The 21309-nt window shown below is 43.0% G+C and overlaps 1 protein-coding gene across 1 annotated transcript in view; it reads right to left on the bottom strand.

Annotated features, from left to right (window-relative positions):
- PKN2 (protein kinase N2) overlaps positions 1 to 11662 on the bottom strand; it is a 127565-nt gene extending 115903 nt beyond the window's left edge. Inside the window, 1 exon segment of the mRNA XM_032791123.2 lies at positions 11296 to 11662. Coding sequence (XP_032647014.1) covers positions 11296 to 11343 — 48 coding nt within the window. The 5' untranslated portion in view covers positions 11344 to 11662.
- Between the last annotated feature and the right edge of the window lie 9647 nt (positions 11663 to 21309).

Below are 21309 nucleotides of genomic sequence, written 5' to 3'. Positions count from 1 at the left end.
TCTCTCTTAGTGTGGTAGACCCCTGCTTTAATGGATCTGGTGCTCAAGTGTCTGTTCCTATTGCTGCTATGATCAGTGCCTCAGTGCTGTCCTTTTAGTCCAGCCTTTCCAGCCACTGGTAGGATTTCCCAGTGTCAGCCACCTCAGCTATCTGTCGATGGTACATCCCATGCAGGGTCTTGTCTTGCCATGGCACTTCTTCTGCTTGGTCTTCCTCCACGTCTGCTGTTGCCTCAGGCATTCTCTCAGCAGCTCATCTTGGGGCCATCTTACTGATGTACTCCTGAATGTTCCGGGTTTCGTCCAGGACAGTGGCTTTGACGCTCACCAAGCCCCGCCCGCCTTCTTTCCGGCTGGTATATAGTCTCGGTGTTGGACTTGGGTGGAAACCTCCGTGCATTGTGAGGAGCTTCCGGGTCTTCACATCGGCAGCCTCCATGTCCTCCTTTGGGCACTCACTATACCGGCAGGGTATCTGATGACGCAGGGAGTATCTTTGATGCATGGATCTTGTTCTTCCCACTGAGCTGGCTCTTCAGGACCTGTCTTATCCTTTGGTGATACTTGGATGTTGCTGTCTTCCTTGCCTCCTCATTGTGTTTCATGTGACTGTGGGACGCCAAGGTACTTGTAGACTGGTCTGTATGTCTGCTATGTGGCCCGCTGGTAGTTCCACCCCATCAGTCTTGACTACCTTCCCTCTCTTCACTACCATCCGGCACACACTTCTCCAGTCCGAATGACATCCCGATATCCTCACTGTAGATCCGCGTCAGGTGATTAGCGAATCGATGTCTTGTTCATTCTTAGCATACGCTTGATGTCATCCATGTAGAGGAGGTGGCTGATGGTAGTTCACTCCTGAACTTGTACCCGTATCCAGTCCTTGTGATTATCTGGCTGAGGGGGTTTAAGCCTATGCAGAACAGCAGCGGGACGTGCATCACTTGGTATATGCCACACTTGATGGACACTGTGCAAGCTGCCTTGAGTTGACTTCTAGTGTTGTCTTCCATAGTCCCATTGAGTTCTTGAGGAAGGTCCTTAGTGTTCTGTTGACTTTGTATAGCGCTAGACATTCACAGATCCACGTGTGCAGCATTGAGTCGTAGGATTTCCTGTAGTCATCCAGGCTGTGCTCAGATTGGTCTGTCTAGATCTTGAGTCTTGGGCGACTGTCTATCTAAGCAACTGGTGTTTTGAGCCTCTGGTGTTGTTCCAATGCCCTTCCGAGCTGTGCTCGTACTGGGCCATATGGTCCTGTAGCTTGGTGGCTATGATGCTGATAGACTTTCCATGTTGTGGGAGGCAGGTTATTGGCCGGTAGTTGGACGGTTCTGTTCCCTTGCAGGGGTCTTTCATGATCAGCACTGTCCTTCCTTGTGTTAGCCAGTTTGGGTGGGAGCCTGCTGCTAGCAGCTGGTTCTCGTGCCTGCTAGGCTGTTCATGCACTGCTGTGTTTCTTTTAGCAGTAGGTGTGGATTCATGTCTGGTCCAGTTGTGTCCAGCTCTTCAGTTCTTGACCCGCTGCTGGATATCTCTACTGTGATGGTGACTGGTTTCTGTTCTGGAGATGTGTGGCTCTGTTCTCAGGTCCTGCAGCCACTTTTCGCCGGTGTTATGAGTTTCTCTTTCTCCCATATGTTCTTCCAGTACTGTTCAGTTTCTGCTGCTGGTGGCTCTTGTTTTTTAGTTGCGTTGTGCACTGTAGTGGGAGTACACCTTGGATGGTTCTTTGGAGAACAGGGCATTTACTTTTTTGGCCTCTGCTTCTCTAGTGTATCTCCTTAGCCTGGTAGCCAGTGCTGTGAGCCTTTGTTTAGCAGTCTCTAGGGCTTCAGAGGGAGTCAGGCCCTTGTATTTTTTCCGTAGCTGTATATATACACACACATATACACACACACTACAAATTTCTGCCAACATGAAGTAAGTAGAGTGTGAAGAGGTGTTATCCCTGACCAACAGCTGTGTGGCAAAAGCCCTTAGTGTAGACTCAGTTATATACTGGCACACAGTTTCCTCTTTCCACTGGGTGAAGTAGGACAGACTGGAATTAGCTATGCAGGCAAAAGCACAGTATTGCTTGAATAAACTACATCTACATCTGCTAGTGTACATATGGCCTTAATGCAAGGCATAAGAACATGCATCTAACTTCAGCAACGTAGTTAAGACAGACAAAGATTAAGTAACACTCCTCTCATACTAACTGGCACAACCCATATTTCAGATTTAAATAGCTAAAATAATAAAATTTACTATTTTAAAACTCCTATGATGGTGAAATTGATCAAAATGGACCATAAATTTGGTAGGGCCCTAGCCATAAACATGAAGAAAATGAGTGTCTAAATGTATACACTCAATAAAGCAGAAGCCTCATCAGTAACAGAAGTGATACAGGAGAGAAGGAATCACCCCCTACAGTAAAGGAGGAGAAGCCTCGTACCCCTAAGGCTCGGAGGTCTGCTGCCACCACTGAAAATAGGAAACGTAGGGTAGTGGTGGTCGGAGATTCTCTGCTGAGGGGGACGGAGGCGCCCCTCTGTCACCCTGACATTTCATCTTGGGAGGTATGCTGCCTGCCGGGGGCCCGTATCCGAAATGTTACAGAGACATTGTTGAGGATTATCCGGCCTTCTGATTACTACCCCATGCTACTCATCCATGTGGGCACAAATGATACTGTGAGGTGTGACGCTGAGCGGATCAAGAGTGACTACAGGGCTCTGGGAGTACGGGTGAAGGAGTTTGGAGCTCAGGTGGTATTCTCTTCGATTCTTCCTGTCAAAGGTGGGGGCCTGGGCAGAGACAGATGCATCATGAAGGTGAATGTTTCCCCATGCATATATAGATTGTCTTGAAAAATTTCTGGTCTTCCAAGGACCGAATGTTTTTCCAAGTGTTTTGTTGGCTTTATAAAGCCTCAGGTTCTTATGCCGCAATAAAGCAGTTTTCAATCACTTATTCAAAGTGTTATAAAATCAGGCATATGAAATTAATATAAACCTCAACCTAGGAATTTTTTTAAAAAAGATAATGTAACACTTATAACAGAAGTTAGCTCAACTGCATTAGAAACTAAGCCCACTATTCCCAAAAGTAGTATACTACTGCCTGTGCTTATTAAAGCTTCAACACACTATTCAAATGTCTCATCCATGTTCTGCAGGAAACATCCCTATAGGTGAAAGTCCAGTTTAGTCTCTATTCTCATTCAGTCACTGGCACCTTAGCTAAGAAGAGCAATGAAACTACCAACTAGTGTCAAGTGCAACAGTGGTTTTGGTGATGGGGAAAAATTTGACTGAGACCACAGTATATAGTCCACAATGCTTGGTCACTATGAACCTGAGGCAGATGTGAAATGATGTTTTAGGCCCAGATTCAGCAGTTCATCCCCACTCAATCCAAGTACTTACCCATGTATTTATATGCTCTGCTGAGCTGGGGATTTAGAGAGGAGATTCCCTATCCCACTATTAATCCCTTGAGCCATCTCACCCCCAACATGAAGTGCATGTACAATTAGCTTTTATAAGGAATTCTACTAGGGTATTTTGAGTTCTACCATAATAGATACCCAATCTCACAATATACAAAACTGCTCAGATGGAGGAGCTATTATGCATGTTGTGAATACATTCTATGTCGTTACTGCCTATCACCATGTAACTGGATGCTGAACAAAAGTTAAAGCAACAGTCTTGGATCCAATGACCCAGGAAGCACCAACTGCCGCTGAGTAAAAGAAAAGGTAGCCAAAAATTATAACGTTAACAGGTCAATTGACAGGACAGTAGTTCAAAAGGTGACTCAAAATCAACACATCAATAAAACTACATATTTAAGGATTATTTTTGCCCCATTAAGAATTTTTCCAGCTTTTAAAAATGTTTAAAATGAATCAAAATGTTAAAAACAAACAATTACAATTAAAGTGTATCTTAAGCCCACACAAGCAGAGGAATTTAGAGTTAGAGCTGGAATTCTTCCCTAAACCCATGTTATGGGGACAGTATTCAAGGATCTGAGAAGTACTGGGCAACTCTACAGGTACTTCAATACCTATCACACAAAAGGATGGTCAAGGACAATTTTAGTCTTAGCTGTAAGAGGTTTTTTTGTTCTGTAGGAACAACTGAGATGAAGAAGTTATTTGAGCATAATCTTTTATAGTTTAATTTCTGAAAGTAGTACACTATTCAAAAGAGAGTAACTAGGATTTTTGCGCAGTTTTAAAAATCACCAAACTATTTTAACTAAGTTTGAGTAATAAATAATATTTAGTTCTTATACCGTGCTTTTCATCTGTAGATCACAAAGTGCTTAATAAAAGGAGGTCAGTATCGTTATCCCCATCCCAACGGAAGCACAGAGAGGTGAAGTGACTGCCCAATATCACCCAGCTCCAGCTGGCCAGTGGTAGAGCCAGAAATAGAACCATAGTCTCCTGAGCTCCAGCCCATTGCTCTAAACCAAAACACAGATACTCAATATTCCATTTCACTTAAGACAAAAATAATTTTATAGCAGTACCAAAAAATTGTAAAACTTACTTCAAAAACAATTATTTTCATGCACTACACAGGTCATTGATACCCTTGCCATTCCACCCCCCCACCATCACATTCATTTCTAAGCGCTCTTCTCAAATGTTGAAGTGTCGAAAAAAATAAACACAAACATGAGAAGTTAACTGTACAGGGAAAGTGATATACACAATGTGCCATTAAGTTAACTGAAATGATTATTTTTCTATGCCATTCTGTTATGATAATGTTCAGTGTCATTTCAAACAATAAAAACACACATCTAAATTAACTTGGTAATATCCTTTACCTCAAAATGGCAATAAGTTAAAACATTTAAAATGACTTATGAAAGGTTTCTGTTGTCAGCAATCTTTCCAGGCTAAACTTCACAATATAGTATCTGATTAATAAAGCAGGTAACAGGGCTGGCTGGAAGACTTCATCAAAATCAAATTTCTATGAAAACATAAAACATTTTTTTTTCTTTATTCTGCTCAGGTCCATAGGTATAAGCCAGAAAAAGATGTTTATAAATAAAGTTATTTAGGTAACTATATCTGTTCGCACTTAAGACCCAATTGTGAAAAAACACGTGAATAATTTACTAACTTCAGCAGCCCAATTTGAAGAAAACGGGACTTCTTATTGTATTAGGCTACGGCCTTTAGCATTGGTGGAGTTAGGTCCTAATTTTTTGCCACTCAGTTTAAATTAAAAAACTGCTGCCAATAATATACTTAGGTTATGTCTACACTACGCAGCTTTTAGCAACAGGACTGTCTCACTACAGCCATGCTGCAAAAGGCATGCAGTGTAGCCGCTGTTTGTCAGCTCTCCTGCTCATAAAAAACTTCCATCTCCAACAAGCGACATTAGTGTTGTCAGACGACAAAGTGCTGCTCACACCGGTGCTTGTCGTCAGCAAAACTTTTGTCTCTCTCCGTGTGTGTGTGTGTGTGTGTGTGTGTGTGTGTGTGTGTGTAACACCTCTGAAAGACAAAAGTTTTGTCGTTCAGTTGCCAGTATAGACATAACTCAAAAGAACAAACTAGGGCTAAGTGCTAATAGTTGTTTGGGGCAAAATTTTGAATGAATATGAAATTTAATTGTCTAAATATATTCTAGAATATCAATGGAAGAGGTTTCAAGAGCAAAATCAAAGTCTGTACCTCTAAGGACCAGGTCCTATACACAATTAGCTCATCAGTAACTTTACTCATATAAATACAATTTAACATGCATGAATAAAGTTATTCACATGCATAAGTACTTTCATTAACCCACTCTGTAACAACTTCTTAACGATATGGCTTCTGTTAAGCTTCACCACTCTCAAGGAAGCACCAGCAGTCTGAAATAAGCAACACGTATACACATACAAACACTTATACACTTGTACAAATTGTCAAATTTACAATTAGAAAACAGAACACTACACACAAAACATTATTTGTAATAACTTCCTCCCTGTGAAGCTGAAAAGGGGAGCATATGTGGATGGTTTATGATACAGATGGTAGATATTTGGAAGGGAGGGGTTGGTTTTTTTAAACATATTTGTTTAAGCTGTGAAATAGATGAAGTTATATATGTAATTTACAGAATGTCATAAAAGCAGGTTTGGCATAGGCTTTTAGTAATTCCTCTCTTTTTCTCCAAATTACTACTACTGTTTATGTTGCACAACAGGAAAGAGTTAGAATACTTGATTTATACCTACGTGATTATTCTTCCTCACCCCTATCACTCTACAGAAGTACCTGAAGTATGTGACAGGAAGGGAGTCTCTCTAGAGGTAAAAAGGTAGTTTATTTTCCATGACTTTGGCAATGTCATCTGCTAAGCCAACAAGGATGCCAAACAGAACCTATTATGAAAAAATCTGACAGACCACCAAACTCATTTAACATATTTTCATTCGACAGCTACTGATCTGTATTTCTGACTTTTGGCATATCTGAACCAGCAACCTAGAGACAAGTGCAAGATATTTCCATATCTCATTAATAATTCCGTAAACAATCCAGTACTCTTAACTTTTTTTATATTTTACTGAAGATAGATATAGAAAATTAAGGTACCAACTCAAATCTATTTTCCTACTTAAGTACGGAAGCAAAAACAAATTTTAAGTTTAATTTCTTTTAAGAAAATCAATTTAATCAGATATACAGTCAGACCTTGTGTTTGTTATATAAGAAATGTGCAGTTAATATGTCAAAGTTCGCAAAATCTCTCTTTGTAGGTCAAGTTCATTTTGAAACAAGCATATTTGCTACAGAAACTGCTGCATCAGTTCCTAGTAAACTGTACCGTCAGCTACTTGTGAATGTTTTCGCCTTATCATGCTCATCATATTTTGCCAAGACTGAAGTACTGTCCAATAACTAAACATTACCTTCTAATTACAGAATTCCAGCAAATACTTACTTAGACTATACCTGATTTAGGTAATGCTTTGAATCTTTACTATAAGATCAGTTGGTTCTATGCATTCTTTTAACATTTTCTTAATACTCTCCATTAGCATAGATATAAAATATTTTACTGCAGCTTCTAATGATGTTACTGGCAGAAAAAACAAAGTTGTACATTTTGTTACTGGGAAATTCCAGATCACCAGCATACACACTGGAAGTCACAGTTTACTGTTCTCTCATTCTTCAATTCCTTACCCCCCATAGCAGAATCCCAAGCTAACGTGACTAAAATACAGTGAAATGTATCTCATGAAAACACAAGCTTTAAAAATGGTCTTTAAAAGACTGCATGAAAGTACAGTGGAAACTGAATGAGACATTTACAGTGGTCACTGTATGGGACCTTCAACCTAAAATCTGTCAATTTCACAAAAATGAGTTAGAAATAGTTTTGGCTAGTACACCGGCTCCCAAGTTTTCTTGCCAAAAGACCCACGTGAACAAAAGGAGACCATCTTGACTATATAGGGAAAACTGACTAGGCAAAGTTCTGTCAAATACATAAAGCAAAAGTGAAAATAAATTCTCCTAACCCATATCTAAAACTACTGTAGTTTTAGATGTTACTTGTAGGTAAAAAATGTGCCAGTGAATTAAAGAAACGTGAGCGCAACTGTGCACTCCTGTTGTGAACTACAGTTAAGTGCCTTATACTGGAACCATCTCAAACAAAAAACATGAAAGTACATGATCTAATACATCTCATTAAGTCTTATTTTAAATAAGAACAGTGGTAAATTCAAAATTCTGATATGTAATTTTTCCAGAAAAAAGTGCAAACCTAATAAACCATAGTTTAAGTGAATAATATAAAATGATAGGAAAAGGGGATATAAAACTAATCCATGCCACTGTAAAAATAAATTATATAACTTTCACAAAGTTGTCCATTCTGATACAATGGTTCTTTTCTATATTTTGCAGAGCTGACAGAATAATAAATTTAAACTTCATTTGTATTTCCTTGTTAATACTGTAAGTTTCCTGTATTGACAGCGAGATTTACATATATTGGTACATATTAAATATTATTACTAGTAGTGTAGAAAATACAGAAGACACAGGATTCATTCCACTCTGGGGTTTTCCACAAAAAATTTCACTGTTCTCTACTCTGCAGTTCTGCTACAAAGTTTTCTAACAAGTATTTCTAGATAGATTCAGTTTTGCCTCTATTCATATTCACTTTTTTGTATATACAACATTGTGACAACCATTTAAATTAAAGTATTGTTCTGCCACAGGGATGTTTCAAAAACATCACACAACTTGGGCCTAAGCAATATCAAGTTTGTATTAAAACACTAATAGTTTATGAAAGGTTAGTATCAACTCTTTTTATAGAAAGCCATGTTATGAACCAGCAATTGAAGTTTAACTTTTGAGGTAGTGCCTTGCCTTTAGTCTTGCTCTCACAGGCAGTAAGTCAATAGGCAGATCATGTACCAAATCCGGACTGCCAGATGCTTTTGAATGGAGCATAACATTTTTATTTACTTATTATTATCATTATTGATGTGAAAAATGTTTCTCCAGAGTCTGAACCTTGACTATACCATGACCAAGAAAGATGGACCATGACAAAAAATAATTGACTACCCTTGCAGTAAGTAAATGAAGTATGTTCAATATTCATTGTTCAATATTCATTGTACATTCTTTCCCTTAGACCAGGGTGGGCAAACTATGGTCCGTGGGCTGGATCCGCCCAACAGCCGTTTTAAGCTAGTCCTTGAGCTCCCACTAGGGAGCAGGGTTTGAGGCTTGCCCTGCTCCAAAGCTCCATCCGAGGAGCAGGGTTGGGCGCCACTTCATGTGGCTCCCAGAAGCAGCCAAATGGCCCCACTCCAGCCGGCATGCAGGGTCAGGGGCCACTCCATGCGGCTCTCGGAAGCCGCAGCACAGCCCCCCTCCAGTGCTCCAGCTGGGAGCAGGATTGGGGGCCACTCCACGCAGCTCCTGGAAGCAGAGGCATGACTGCACTCCAGTGGCCCCCTCCAGCGCTCCAATGGGAGCTGTAAGGCAGTGCCTGTGGACAGGGCAGCACACAGAGTTGCCTGGCCATGCCTCCATGTAGGAGCCAGAGAATGGACATGCTGCTGCTTCCAGGAGCCGCTTGAGCAAAGCACTGTGCAAAGCCTGCACCTCTGAGCCTCTCCCCACGCCCCAACCCCAGCCATGATCCTCGCCCCAAACCCCTCGATCCCAGCCCTGAGCATCCTCCTGGATCCCAAACCCCTCATCCTTCGTCCCACCCCAGCCGGAGCCTGCACCCCTTCCCGCACCCCAACCCCCTGCCCCAGCCCTGATCCCCCTTCCACCCTCCGAATCCCTCGGTTCCAGCCCAGAGCACCCTCCTACATCCCAAACTTCTCATCCTCAGCCCCACCTCAGAGCCCTTAGCCCCCCCTGCACACACCCCACTCCAGAGGCCCGTCCCACACCCTGAATGCCTCATTTATGGCCCCACCCCAGAGCACACACCTCCAACCAGAGCGCTCACCCGCTCCTGCACCCCAATCCCAATTTTGTGAGCATTTATGGCCCGCCATATAATTTCTATTCCCAGATGCGGCCGTTAGGACAAAAAGTTTGCCCATCCCTGCCGTAGACTCTTAGCAGTAAGTATGTACATACTGTAAACACCACTACTTCATTTTTTAAAATTACATACAAATTACTCAAAGTAAACATCTTTCTTTCAGGCACCTTTTGTTCATTTCCACTCAAATTACATACTTTCCAGTTACGGACTTTTTCTTTAGCTTATTGTTCTATTACTAACTGGAAAGTGATATTCAGAGTTGCATCTTTGCCCTATAAAAACTGTAACCCCTTATTTTGTATAGATTTAGTAAAGTTATGAAGCCTGAACAGTATCAGAGGAGTAGCCGCGTTACTCTGGATCTGTAAAAGCAGCGAAGAATCCTGTGGAACGTTATAGACTAACCGATGTTTTGGACCATGAGCTTTCGTGGGTGAATACCCACTTCGTCAGACGCATGTTCAGAAGTCTGAACAGAGGCTTGGGGAGCAGGGGGCAAGATCTACCAAAATCCATTTCCTAGCTGAGAAATAATCTAACATGCAGTAGAAGTACACAGCAAGCCTACTAAAGATCCCTATTTAATCTTGCAGTCAAAATATATTGGAGAACTGTAACAGTTACACTGTTCATAGTCTAACTCCATACTTTACACAAGTCAAGGAAACTGGCCCGTATTCAGAGAGGCTTGGAAATGACAAACAGCTGCCTTTTCATAACATTCTACCAGTTATTACTCTATAAGTAAAGAAAGGAGTTCTCTGAATGTACTGAACTACATTTCTATCTGTCCATTTTCTTCTCTGCATGGATTATGAGTCCAAAGGCTACATACAAGAAAACCTGCATCTGGTATGATCATCAAGCACTTCAACAGGAATGAAAAAAACAAAAAAAAGAAAAATACTTTCTACTAGAAAAAGACTGGAATTAGACATGACCGTTTCCCTGCTGGAGAGAGCATTTGCAAGTGACACAGCCGAAAAAGCTGCTCTACTCACATCCTCTACTATGCATAGGGTGCCCAGCACTGACTAACCAATTACGTTTACTTCCTTCAATGAACCGACTCGGGTGTTTGTAAATACAACTTGATGCGCACCTAAGGGGCTGAACGGAGCGAAAAAGGAAAAGAAAAATCTCGCCAGCGGCATGTGGAAAAGAAAGGACCTCACAACACTTGCACAAGGATTTCAGGGCTATTAATCTGTTCGCGAGCTCGAGACAAGGCTTGGAGAGGCCGTTTCAGCTCACTCTCAAACAACCTGCCCAGAGGCGGGGACGCTTCCTGAGTCACTCTGGTCATTAATCCGACGAGGGAGCGAGGGAAGCGGCTCTGGCCAAGAAGATTATCCTCCGGGCAGCGCGCGCTAAGCAGGAGCCCAGACGGGGCGGGGGGCCTTGCGGAGGGGAAGGCGGCTGCCCCGGCATCCCCGCCCCAGCGAGGGGAGCAGAGGAGACGACCAGAGCCGGACCCAGGCGGAGCGGCGGAATGTGACGGGAATGGGGTGGGGTCCATCCCCTCAGCACGCGCGGAACCGGCCTGGGACGCGGGAGGTCTCAGCATCCAGTCTGCGGAGCGTTGTGCCGCGAGGACCGGGCCTGAAGGAGGCAGTTGGTTTCTCCAGGCAGCGGGGCTGAGACAGGAACGGGGCCCGGCCCCTGGGGGCAGGAGGCGAGCGGGCTCCCTGCGGCCGCCTGAGCCCGGGCACTGAGCGACCCCGGCCCCTCTTACCTGGAGGTCGGTGAGGAGAATCTCTCTCTCCGCCGTATTGGACGCCATTGCGCTCTGGTTTGAACTCCGCACCTGGACGCTGCCGCCAGGGAGGGGAGGGAGGCGGGTCTGGGGCCGGGACTAATCGAGGGGAGGGGGCGCTGAGTGCTCAGCCCGGCCGGGAGGCTGAGGGATCCGGGAGGGGCAAGAACCCCCCCTCTCATGGGGGTCGGCACGGGCGCTGCGCTCCCCGGCTGGCCACCCACCCGAGCGCCGCTTCCCCCGCCCTGGCTCCTCCTTGCTCGGCTCCAGCAGCCCTCGGCCGCCGCCTCCACCGCAGCTGGCTAGGGCCGCCCACCGCGGCTGTCGCACCATTTGGCTGTCACCCTGTCGCAAACGCGTCGTTGCTTTGCGGCTCCGTATGAGCACGTGATGGGCGAGTGCGGGTTCGTGGGGAGCGAACCCTACAACTTTCCCCTCGGGGAAAGCGGGACGCGCCGAGTGTAGGGGGCAGCCGCTTAGGACGGCTAAGGGGCCGCCCCCTCCATCACTGTGAAGCGGGATGAGAGAAGATGGCGCCCTCCACTGTTGCCAACGCGTAAATTTGTCATCAGTTTTTTTGCGGGAAGCCCTGCGCCCGTAAATCTCCAGCGCCTGGAGTCCTGTTACTACGTAAAACTCTTCGCTTTCTTTAAACTAAGTTTCTAATGTTACCACTTGGATTTGGCAATACAACACACAAACACAGCCTAGAAGGAGGCTGAGGGGCAGTTCAGTATATATCTGTGATATAGACAGCAGTGCGTGTGCCTGGATTTGGGCAGGAGGGGCATCTCTGCCACATTTGGGGATTAGGTTTGGCCACTTATCCTCATTGCCTCCCCAAGTCAGAAAGAATCCCATTTTCAAACCATTTGTGTCCTCCTCTCTGACACTAAGGCCTGGTCTACAGCCAATACAAAGTTGCTCCAATTTATCTGCAAATAGGATTTCAAACAATTTTAGTTAGACTGGTGCCAGGCCAAGTGTGGATGCTGGGTTACATCAGTTTAGCTTGTTTCAGTAAATGTAGCGGCTCAGTCTAAACTGATATTACCATTTATGAACTAATGGAAGTGTGTCCACACAGGGATTTGCACCTGTTTAAAATTGCTTTACAAACAGATTGTTAGTTAAGCCGGTGTAATTTATTTGTACAGACAAGGTTCAAGTGTAGCTTGTATACTCTAGAACTGGAATTTATGTTTTCACAGATATAAAAAAATCAAACAATAAATTACAATGACTATTTCCAGGCTGGGCTTGCCAGCAGAGATTGGCCAGAACAGCTTGAGTGTACTCATACTACTGCTGCTGAGCAACAAAGAAGCAGCAACACTTCCCAGCAGATGTTGGCATGCAGTGCAAAAATAATTAAATGTGAACATGCAGACTGTCTCTCTTACATAAAAACAAAGCTGTCAAAATAGTTCTACAGTAATCATATCAATCTGTATCTATATTTCAGGGGTATCTTTATATAAATGAGGCCTAGTTATTTATAACTCAACATAGTGACTTAAAACTGAATCCTGCAAATACACATGCTTAACTTTTCACATATAAGCAGGGCCGCTTGGGGGGGGAGGGCGAAGGAATGGGGCAATTTGCCCCAGGCCCTGCAGTGGCCCCCATGAGAATATAGTATTCTATAGTATTGCAACTTTTTTTTAATGTAAGGGGCCCCCGAAATTGATTTGCAGCAGGCCCCCTGAATCCTCTGGGCGGCCCTGCATGTAAGTAGCCCCGTTGAAGCTGATGTACAAAAATTACAACTATTTCCTAAAAACTATTATAGACAATATATAACAAGGTTTACTCTGCAACTGCATAACTAGTCGTCCTGATTTTACTGATAGGGTCCTGCTGGCACACATCCAGAAAGTTTTGGGTAATAATGACAACTTTGCCATGGGAGCTTAATTCACAATACTTTTAGTTAATGGATTGAGAAAGGACAGGTATGTCAAGTGTTCATCTTATTTATAGCACCATATTTAGGGTAGACACTTTGTATAAACCTACTTCAGGCCACTCTAAGTTGTACTAGGGTAGGGGACTGACTCAGAATCTGTATAGGGGAACAAAAAGGTGATTTAAAATAATCTTTGCATCCCCTTCTTGGGTAGTACTAAATCTTCTGCTGGTGCAACTCAGGATCTTGGCCAGTTTTCACTTACTGTGCAACTTAAAAGCTATTTAATGAACCTTAATTAAAAGGGTGTTTGTTGTTCTGTGGGGGAAGGAAAAGAAAGAGAATATTGTCCAAGACTAAATTAATTTGTTTAGACTACACAAGGGAATCGTGGACTGGCTTTGCCAAATCATAGGTTGAGTTGAGCTCTCTTTTTAAGAGCCAGTTTTTCAGCATGCGCTAGCGTTCACGTTTTGAAAACTAGTATGCTTTATCTGGGCCAAGGGTGGGGATGCTGATGCAGTGTCACATCACTTTGCCAAGAGATTCCAGAGCTACAGTATCTCCCCAAAAAATATTTAATAGAGTTATTAAAGTGTCTTCCTGGCTCTATAAATTGGCACACATCTGTGATGCATGCTAGAGAAAGTGATTTGCACACACACTTTTAGAATAGTGCACCTAAAGCTTGGGGCACTGTACTGTGATGACCATCTGAACGGAGCTCAGCTCACATGACAGTCACTTGGTGGCTTAGGGCAGGGGTAGTCAATAGGCAAACTGCAGGCCAAATCCGGGCTGCCAGACACTTTTGAACAGACCCCAAAATGTTTTTCTTATCATCATCATTATTATTAATTTTTTTTATTATTTTCTCTGGAGTCTGGACCTTGACTATATCTTGACCAAGAAATTTGGACCATGACAAAAAATAATTGACTACACCTGGAGTAGGGGACTAAGCAGTTGTCCTGAACCCAAGCACTGTTCAAGGGCTAAGAGTACAAGTCCTCTCCTTAGCAAATACACCTCTACCTTGATATATCGCGACCTGATATAATACGAATTCGGATATAACGTGGTAAAGCCATGTTCTGGGGGAGGTGGGGCTGCACACTCCGGTGGATCAAAGCAAGTTCGATATAAGGCGGTTTCACCTATAACGTGGTAAGATTTTTTGGCTCCCGAGGACAGCATTATGTTTAGGTAGAGGTGTACGTGAGAAGTGTCTGGTTATGCAAGCACTCTGCTTGGGATGAGAAGCTGCAAAGTTTTCTTTTGGTAGTTGTGCCTCAAGTGTAGGTAGTATTATTGAAGAGCTTTAGAGCAGATTTTCTGAAGTGCTCTAAGATTCATATCCATAAGGAGATTGTCTTGAAAACTGGTATGGGATTGGGGTAAACTCTATGGTGCAAGTTTAAAGTCATTTGATCAAGGAATTCCCAAAACACAGCCTCATACAGTCATGCACAATGACGTGCTTTTGATTTTTAGAGTACATTGAAAGTTAGTCTAAAATCTGATTGCATAAGGATATTTTATTGAAAACTAGTTTGACAAAAGGGGCAGGGGTATAAAAATGACACCAGACAAGCTAGTTCAAGAGTCCAAAAGAACTGGTTCTCTGGTGGAAAGGCCCACGGAGCTCAGTCAGGACTCCCTACCACCACTTCCTCATAAAACAAGGGACATTCACTGTCATAAAACTTTGTTAACAAAGAGTTACAGTTGCCTAGTGCTTTCTCATGCCCTTCCAAAATGTGGAACGTGGCTAATCTTCAGCCTCTGACTATCAGGAAATACAGAGTTAATGTTGTGTGTGGATTTGGTATGGGAGACATTACCTTAACTCTGTATTTCCCAGAGTTGGCAGGAGACACTGCAAGCAAACAAATCTTGACCTATCCCCAACAAAAACCACTATTTTCTGTGTTGTATCCAACACAATTCTATACTACCATTGCTCTTCACATACTCACTGCATTAAGCATAGCTGTAGTGGTCCAGGATTAGCAGCAGCAAGTTGCAGACCTCACACAGTTCGCTAAGGAGATGTACAGATGAAGCTAGAGGAGTCAGGGGTCTTTTTTTATGGAGATGCTCATTGGATGTGGAAAAATGAGATGGAGAGCACTGACTCAGCACTGTAATAGGAACATATTTTTATTCTTTGTTAGTTTTTCCTCTTAATTTTCCCTCCTGTTAATGGAAGCATGAGGGAAAATTTGAAAGATATTAATTTTTTTGTATTTTGTTTCCTATTATGGGAACTAAAGGGTTATAAAGCTGTACTCTAAAGAGTTCACAGGGACAAACGCTATTTAGGGTGGGCTGTAGTTTAATGTGGTTCTTTGGTTTTCTTCTGTACAATGAAATAAGAAAAAAAAATGTATTAACTACTCAGGATCTTAAATAAATCTCAAAGATGTTGTGGTCTAAAAAGAGGCTCATTCAAAGAAACCTCATGCAGTGAAAATGAGAATGGATAATGTAGCTGCTTTTTTTCCCTCATGTAAAAAACTCTCTTTTCTTTTAAATTTCTTATAGGCATTATGAGAAAAGCGGAATTTTTAGGAAGAATTTGAATGAAGGGAAGGTGCTGATTTGGTGAACTAGTTTGTGTAGGGAATTCCACACCGAATGGGGTGCATAAGTGGAGTATTGAGGCTGTCACTGAGGCTGCAGAGGAGGGGATTATGGCATGGAATGAAATGTAGAACTGTTAGCACTAAAGCTGCTAAATAAGGGGTATTTGGGTTATGTGACTTTTGTCTGTTCTTAAACAATTTGGTTACTTTTATTCATAAAACCAATTCATAATTTTTCAATAAGTTATTTCCGTGATAGAACTGTTGTCCCATTATTGATCAGTGCATGCTTGATAAGATTGTCTGTACAGTGCTTGCATTTTATACATATTAATACCAGCTTTCTGTTTAAAGCTTGACTCTTTTAAGTGCTCTAAAATTCATTGATTGGATTGCCTTGAAATTTAGTGTCCCTCATGAGAATGCAGGGTTCTGTTACCAGTCCAAATGTGAGCACATTTAATCAAGGGGTTTCCCAACTTATGGTATCCAGAAAAAACAGCTTTGCTTAAAGTTGACATTCTAGCAATGTATGTTTGTTTCACAGATAAAAATCAAACCAGGGTCTCATACGCTCAAGGGATACTCCAATAGAATACATGGCATCCACTGACCCATTGGAGGAAATCAAATTAAAACATTATTTCAGAAAGAGTTGGCTTCTTGAGAAGGCTCACACACCTAATGGATTATACTGAGCATATATTCAGAGAGGCACTAACTATCTGGAAAACTATCAAATCACAGGACTTGGCTGGTTCTGAGGACATCGATGATTATCAAATCCAAACAAGAACTCAGGTACTGAGAGTTTGAATCTAACCCAGGTATAAATCTGAAGTTTAAAAAAAAGGGGAGTAGGGGAGGTATATTGCTGCAGTCTCTCTCTATCAAAGGAGGGTTTTATTTTGGGGAAAACAAAATGTGAGTACCTCAGAATATTGAGACAGTGCTGAAACTTTTTGATAAACACATGCAAGTACTCACTGGGAGGTGAGGGATGATTTGTTAGCACAAAAGTGGGTGGTAATAGTGGAAGATAGGGGTGGTTCTGCAGCAAGGGATAGAGATAAAAGGGTGGTAGGGGACAGAAGAGGATCTGGGGACTCAGGTAAGGGGGAAATGTGAGAAGAGAAGACTGGAGGTGTTGGAGTATATGAGGAGTAGCAAAGGAAGTTGGGGATGAATCAGCCCTGAATTCTCCCCTTCCATGTGTGCTGGGATCTTGGGAAGCCCCTCTCACTTTCAGCTATATGTTCTGGGGGACCCTGCTCTTCTTGGGTGCCTGAGCCCCTCTCCCTGCCCCTTCATGTGAGCTGGGATCTGGAATCAGGGGACTGAAGGTAACAAATTTAAATATCTGAAATCCCCTCCCAAAAAGTTAAGTTACACATCATCCCCTGTAGGGTGATGGAGGCTGGCCAGATGTATGTGGGAGGGGCAGGCTGGATGGACCCTCCAACCTAGCTGGGGAAGCCTAGCTAAAGCAGAAACAGGAGTCATAGCTAGAGCTGAGTAATGGGAGTGAGGGGCCCAGCTCAATATGCAGCTCAGGCTATATAACCAAGGTAGCGTGTGCCCCTTTAGTAAGCTGCTGCCTGTGATATGCATACACAGAGCACAGGATGGGAGACAGCAAGGAACAAGTTCTTATATGTTAATTCTACATTGCCAACCAATGGCTTAATATGATGAGATGGGGAAAGGAGCACTACAGAATCACATAGCAACCACGTGGTGTGGGGGAAAGACCACTGACCTATTAGGTGACCTTGGGCAAGTCACTTCACCTTTCTGAGCCTCCATTTCCCCATCTGTAAAATGGGGATAATGATATAATGTTCTTTGAAGTCTACTGATGAAAAGCATTATATAAAACACAAGTCTTTTGATTATTGCCTAGCGACAGTAGCATATCAACTGCAGGCCTGGTAAGAACAATTGCCTAACTGATCAGCTGCCTCCAGAACATGCTCTTGTAGCCATAGGTGCCCATGCAGTGCTCTGCCTCTGTTTTCCCCTTCTTCTGAGCTTCTTAAACAAAATCCACACAGTCCAAATGAAATTAAACATTATCTACCTGGGGTCCAATTTATTCAGTCCTCATGTCCACTGGCCCTCCAGGCCCCAAACCCAATTCAGTGTCTCTCTCCTAGTAATCCAAAGTAACAAAGTTCTTTCAAAAAAGAACAAAAACTCACTGTCCTTATCCAAGTTTCAGTTAGTCAGAGCCTCTCTTCCACAAGGGTCTTTTTTTCTGCCTCCCAGCTCCTCAAGTTTGTTCTTCTCCACAGGCTGCTGAGCTTTCTGACTTCCTACAGCCTCTGCAGGTATTGCCCTAGATTCCTCTAAGGCGGGGCTCATTCTGTAATCAATGTTGGCTAGCACCAGCCCTCCAACCAGAAAGGGACAAACCATGGTTTTACAGACCATTAACGCTGAACAACAAGTGGTTCTTTTTCTGTTTAAAAAACTAGGAAATTAAATAGCAAAAAAATTGTTAATACAAAGTTAAGGTTGCCTGGTGATAGCTCATGCCCTTCCAGAACAGAGTTCTGCAAAACTCAAACTTCTGAAGACCAGGAAATACAGAGTGAAGATAAATGCCCACACAACCTTAACTCTGTTCTTGGTAAGCAACGCCTCCCAAAACTCAGAACATATATACTCTGCCTTTTCACTTGCTATTTGCAATTGCTCTCCTCTCAAACTCTGAGCCTATAGAATACCACAGTTGTAAAATGTAGAACCATTTTATACTCTTTTACAACTTCATATTTGCATATAGGATACCATCTAAAAAATCTGTACTTTCCACTACCTTTCATTAAATCCACAGACTGCTCTCATATCCCACCTTACTTCTGACAGTATCAATGGCAAGGCACCAGTGGCCTGCTATTGACCTGTATTAAACTGATGCAGACTGTGAACTTCAAGGTATGTATGCACTTCTTTCCTTAGCTGTTTCTCTGCTATAATTTAATAAACTAAGACATCAGTGCTGCAAATGGATGTACTACCACTTTTTGCAGAGTTTCGGGGAAGTCAATGGGATTCCATGCAGGCACAGGGATTTGTGCTAGTTCATCTATTGCAGGATCAGGTTCCTAGTGTGGCCTGACTCGAGTCATCCTCATTCAGCTGCTGTACCATTCAAAAGGTGCTTCAGCTGTCAAGTCTTGGAATGCAACACACACTCATATAAATGTTACAATCCAGTCCTCTGAGGTGACAAAAATAGCACTATTCTCTCTTGAATTGAATGTATGATGTTTGAGTTCAGATTGTATTACTCAGATTTAGGATGATGTAAGGGGTCAGGGTTTTTCCTGTACATGTATTTTTGAAGTACAGTATGTGTGGGATGTAAATAGTGCTCTATTTTTCATTTAAAGACTATGTAAAGTATCAGAATCTGGCTAAAATTATATTTTAGTCCCTAAAGATTGTTAAATAGTCTGAAGAAATAATTTGATGAAAAATTATGATGGATCCAATTCTGCAACAGACTGTACGGGTGGAGCCCCAACAGGTTTCAGTGGGGCTCTGTCTGGACACGGTCCTGCCTGTGTGGAATCATTTGCAAGATCATGGCCTGTTTCTATAAAGAATTATAACTTGGATTATTTGAATGTAAGTGACAATTAATTTAGGTTAGCTGTTTTTAATACTGATATATCTAAATACTAACAAAGTGTAGGATGTCTTTAAATGAAGGCTATGGTCCTCCAATGGGATCCATTCAGGTGGATCCTTGCTACCATCCTGAGCCCCATTGACTTGAACTCAATTTGATTATAGGATCAGGTCTTAATGTATTAGGCCTCAATCCTGCAATGAGTTCTGCACAGATGGATCTCTGTGTTTATGCTCCCGGCTCATTGTAGCATAGGGCCTAAGTTTTCTGAGAATCTTATTACCAGATATATAGATTCATCCAAGTAATACAACTGTACTCTTACAAAGTTTTTCCTGGTCTCAATTGCTTCATTGTTTTTCCAATCACAAGGATAGCTTCCCCAGATCGTCCTTTATTGGAACAAATGGTGGCTGATTCAAAGACTGTACTTCAGCTGTCTTTCATCATCCAAATGAGATAAGCTCCCAGCAAGATGTATTCAAGAAATTAAGATTCAAGCTGTGGTATCCCGTATGAAGAGATCTACATTTCTGCTTAATCTGTTAACTTGAAATTGGGGCTCTGATGCTACTGAAGAGTTTTCACATGCTTCCTTTTGCTGCAGTGTGTGTCACTTTTTAGAGTCTAGGAACATAAAATCATACAAAAGATTTTACAAATATTAGAAATAAACAGTTTGAGCTATATTGTGGCATTCAACCCATGGCTTGCATTGGAGGAAGGGGAAATGGGTTGCACAGCTGTGAAAGTCATTCTGGCTGATTTGGAAGAGCAAGGAGCACGTGCCAGAGCAGGGGCTCTACTGCTGTTCAAGAGGGTGCAGCATAGGTATTCTCAGTTATGCTGGCCAGGGTGAAAGAGGAATATGTCCTTGCCCTCTTTGAGACATCTATCACTGCTAGCAGTGCTAGATTCATGCCAACTTTGTCCTTATTGCAACTGTAGCCTAGCTCCCAGCACAATGGGCAGAGGAGAGGCTTGTTGTTCTTACTGTACACGGAGAGATACATTTTGAGCTCTTATATTGATTTTGATAACTTATTATCTTTGTTTGGCCTCATCCAGCTCTAAGGCACTGTCTTTAAGGTCTACAGCAGAAATGAAGACTGAAGTCCTTTATCTAAAAACTGCAGAGACAGTGCAGAGGTGCAGCGCAAATTTTTCCACATTGTTCAGCTAGCGTGTCTCAGTGTGACCTAGGCCAGGTTTACACTACAGACTTATGTCAGTCACTCAAGGGGTGTGAAAAATCCATGCTCCTGAGTGATGCACTTCTGCCGACCTAACCCCCACTGTTAGACAACGCTGTGTTAGCCGGAGACCTTCTCCCATTGATATAGTTACCGCCACACACGGAGATGGATTAACTACATTGATGGGAGAAGTTCTCCTGTCAGCAAAGGAGCATCTTCACTTAAGTGCTGCAGCTGCACCAATGCAGCATTTTAAGTGTAGACCTGCTCTTAGACCCGAGTAGGCAAACTTTTTGACCTGAGAGCCGTATTGGGTTTCGGAAATTGTATGGAAGGCCAGTTAGGGGAGAGGGTCATGCCCCCCCCAGGGCCCCATCCACACACCCTCATTCCCTGTCCCCTGACCGTGACTGCCCCTGGACCCCTACTGTCCCATCCAACCCCTCCTCCCATTCTTGATGCCCCCCTGGGACCCCTGCCCCATTCAACCATCCCTTCCTCCCTGTCCCCTGATTGTCCCTGGAACCCCTGCCCCGACTGCCCCCTGCTGTCCCATCGGACCCCCCTCCTTCTTGACTGCCCCCTCTGGACTCCTTCCCCCATTCAACCCTCTATTCCCACCCCAACTGCCCCACCCCTGTCCAAACCCCCACCTCC

This window comes from Chelonoidis abingdonii, chromosome 7, assembly GCF_003597395.2.
Source record: "Chelonoidis abingdonii isolate Lonesome George chromosome 7, CheloAbing_2.0, whole genome shotgun sequence".
NCBI classification, from domain to species: domain Eukaryota; kingdom Metazoa; phylum Chordata; order Testudines; family Testudinidae; genus Chelonoidis; species Chelonoidis abingdonii.
Note: the sequence above shows the minus strand (reverse complement) of the source record. Positions and strands in the feature narration are given on the sequence as shown.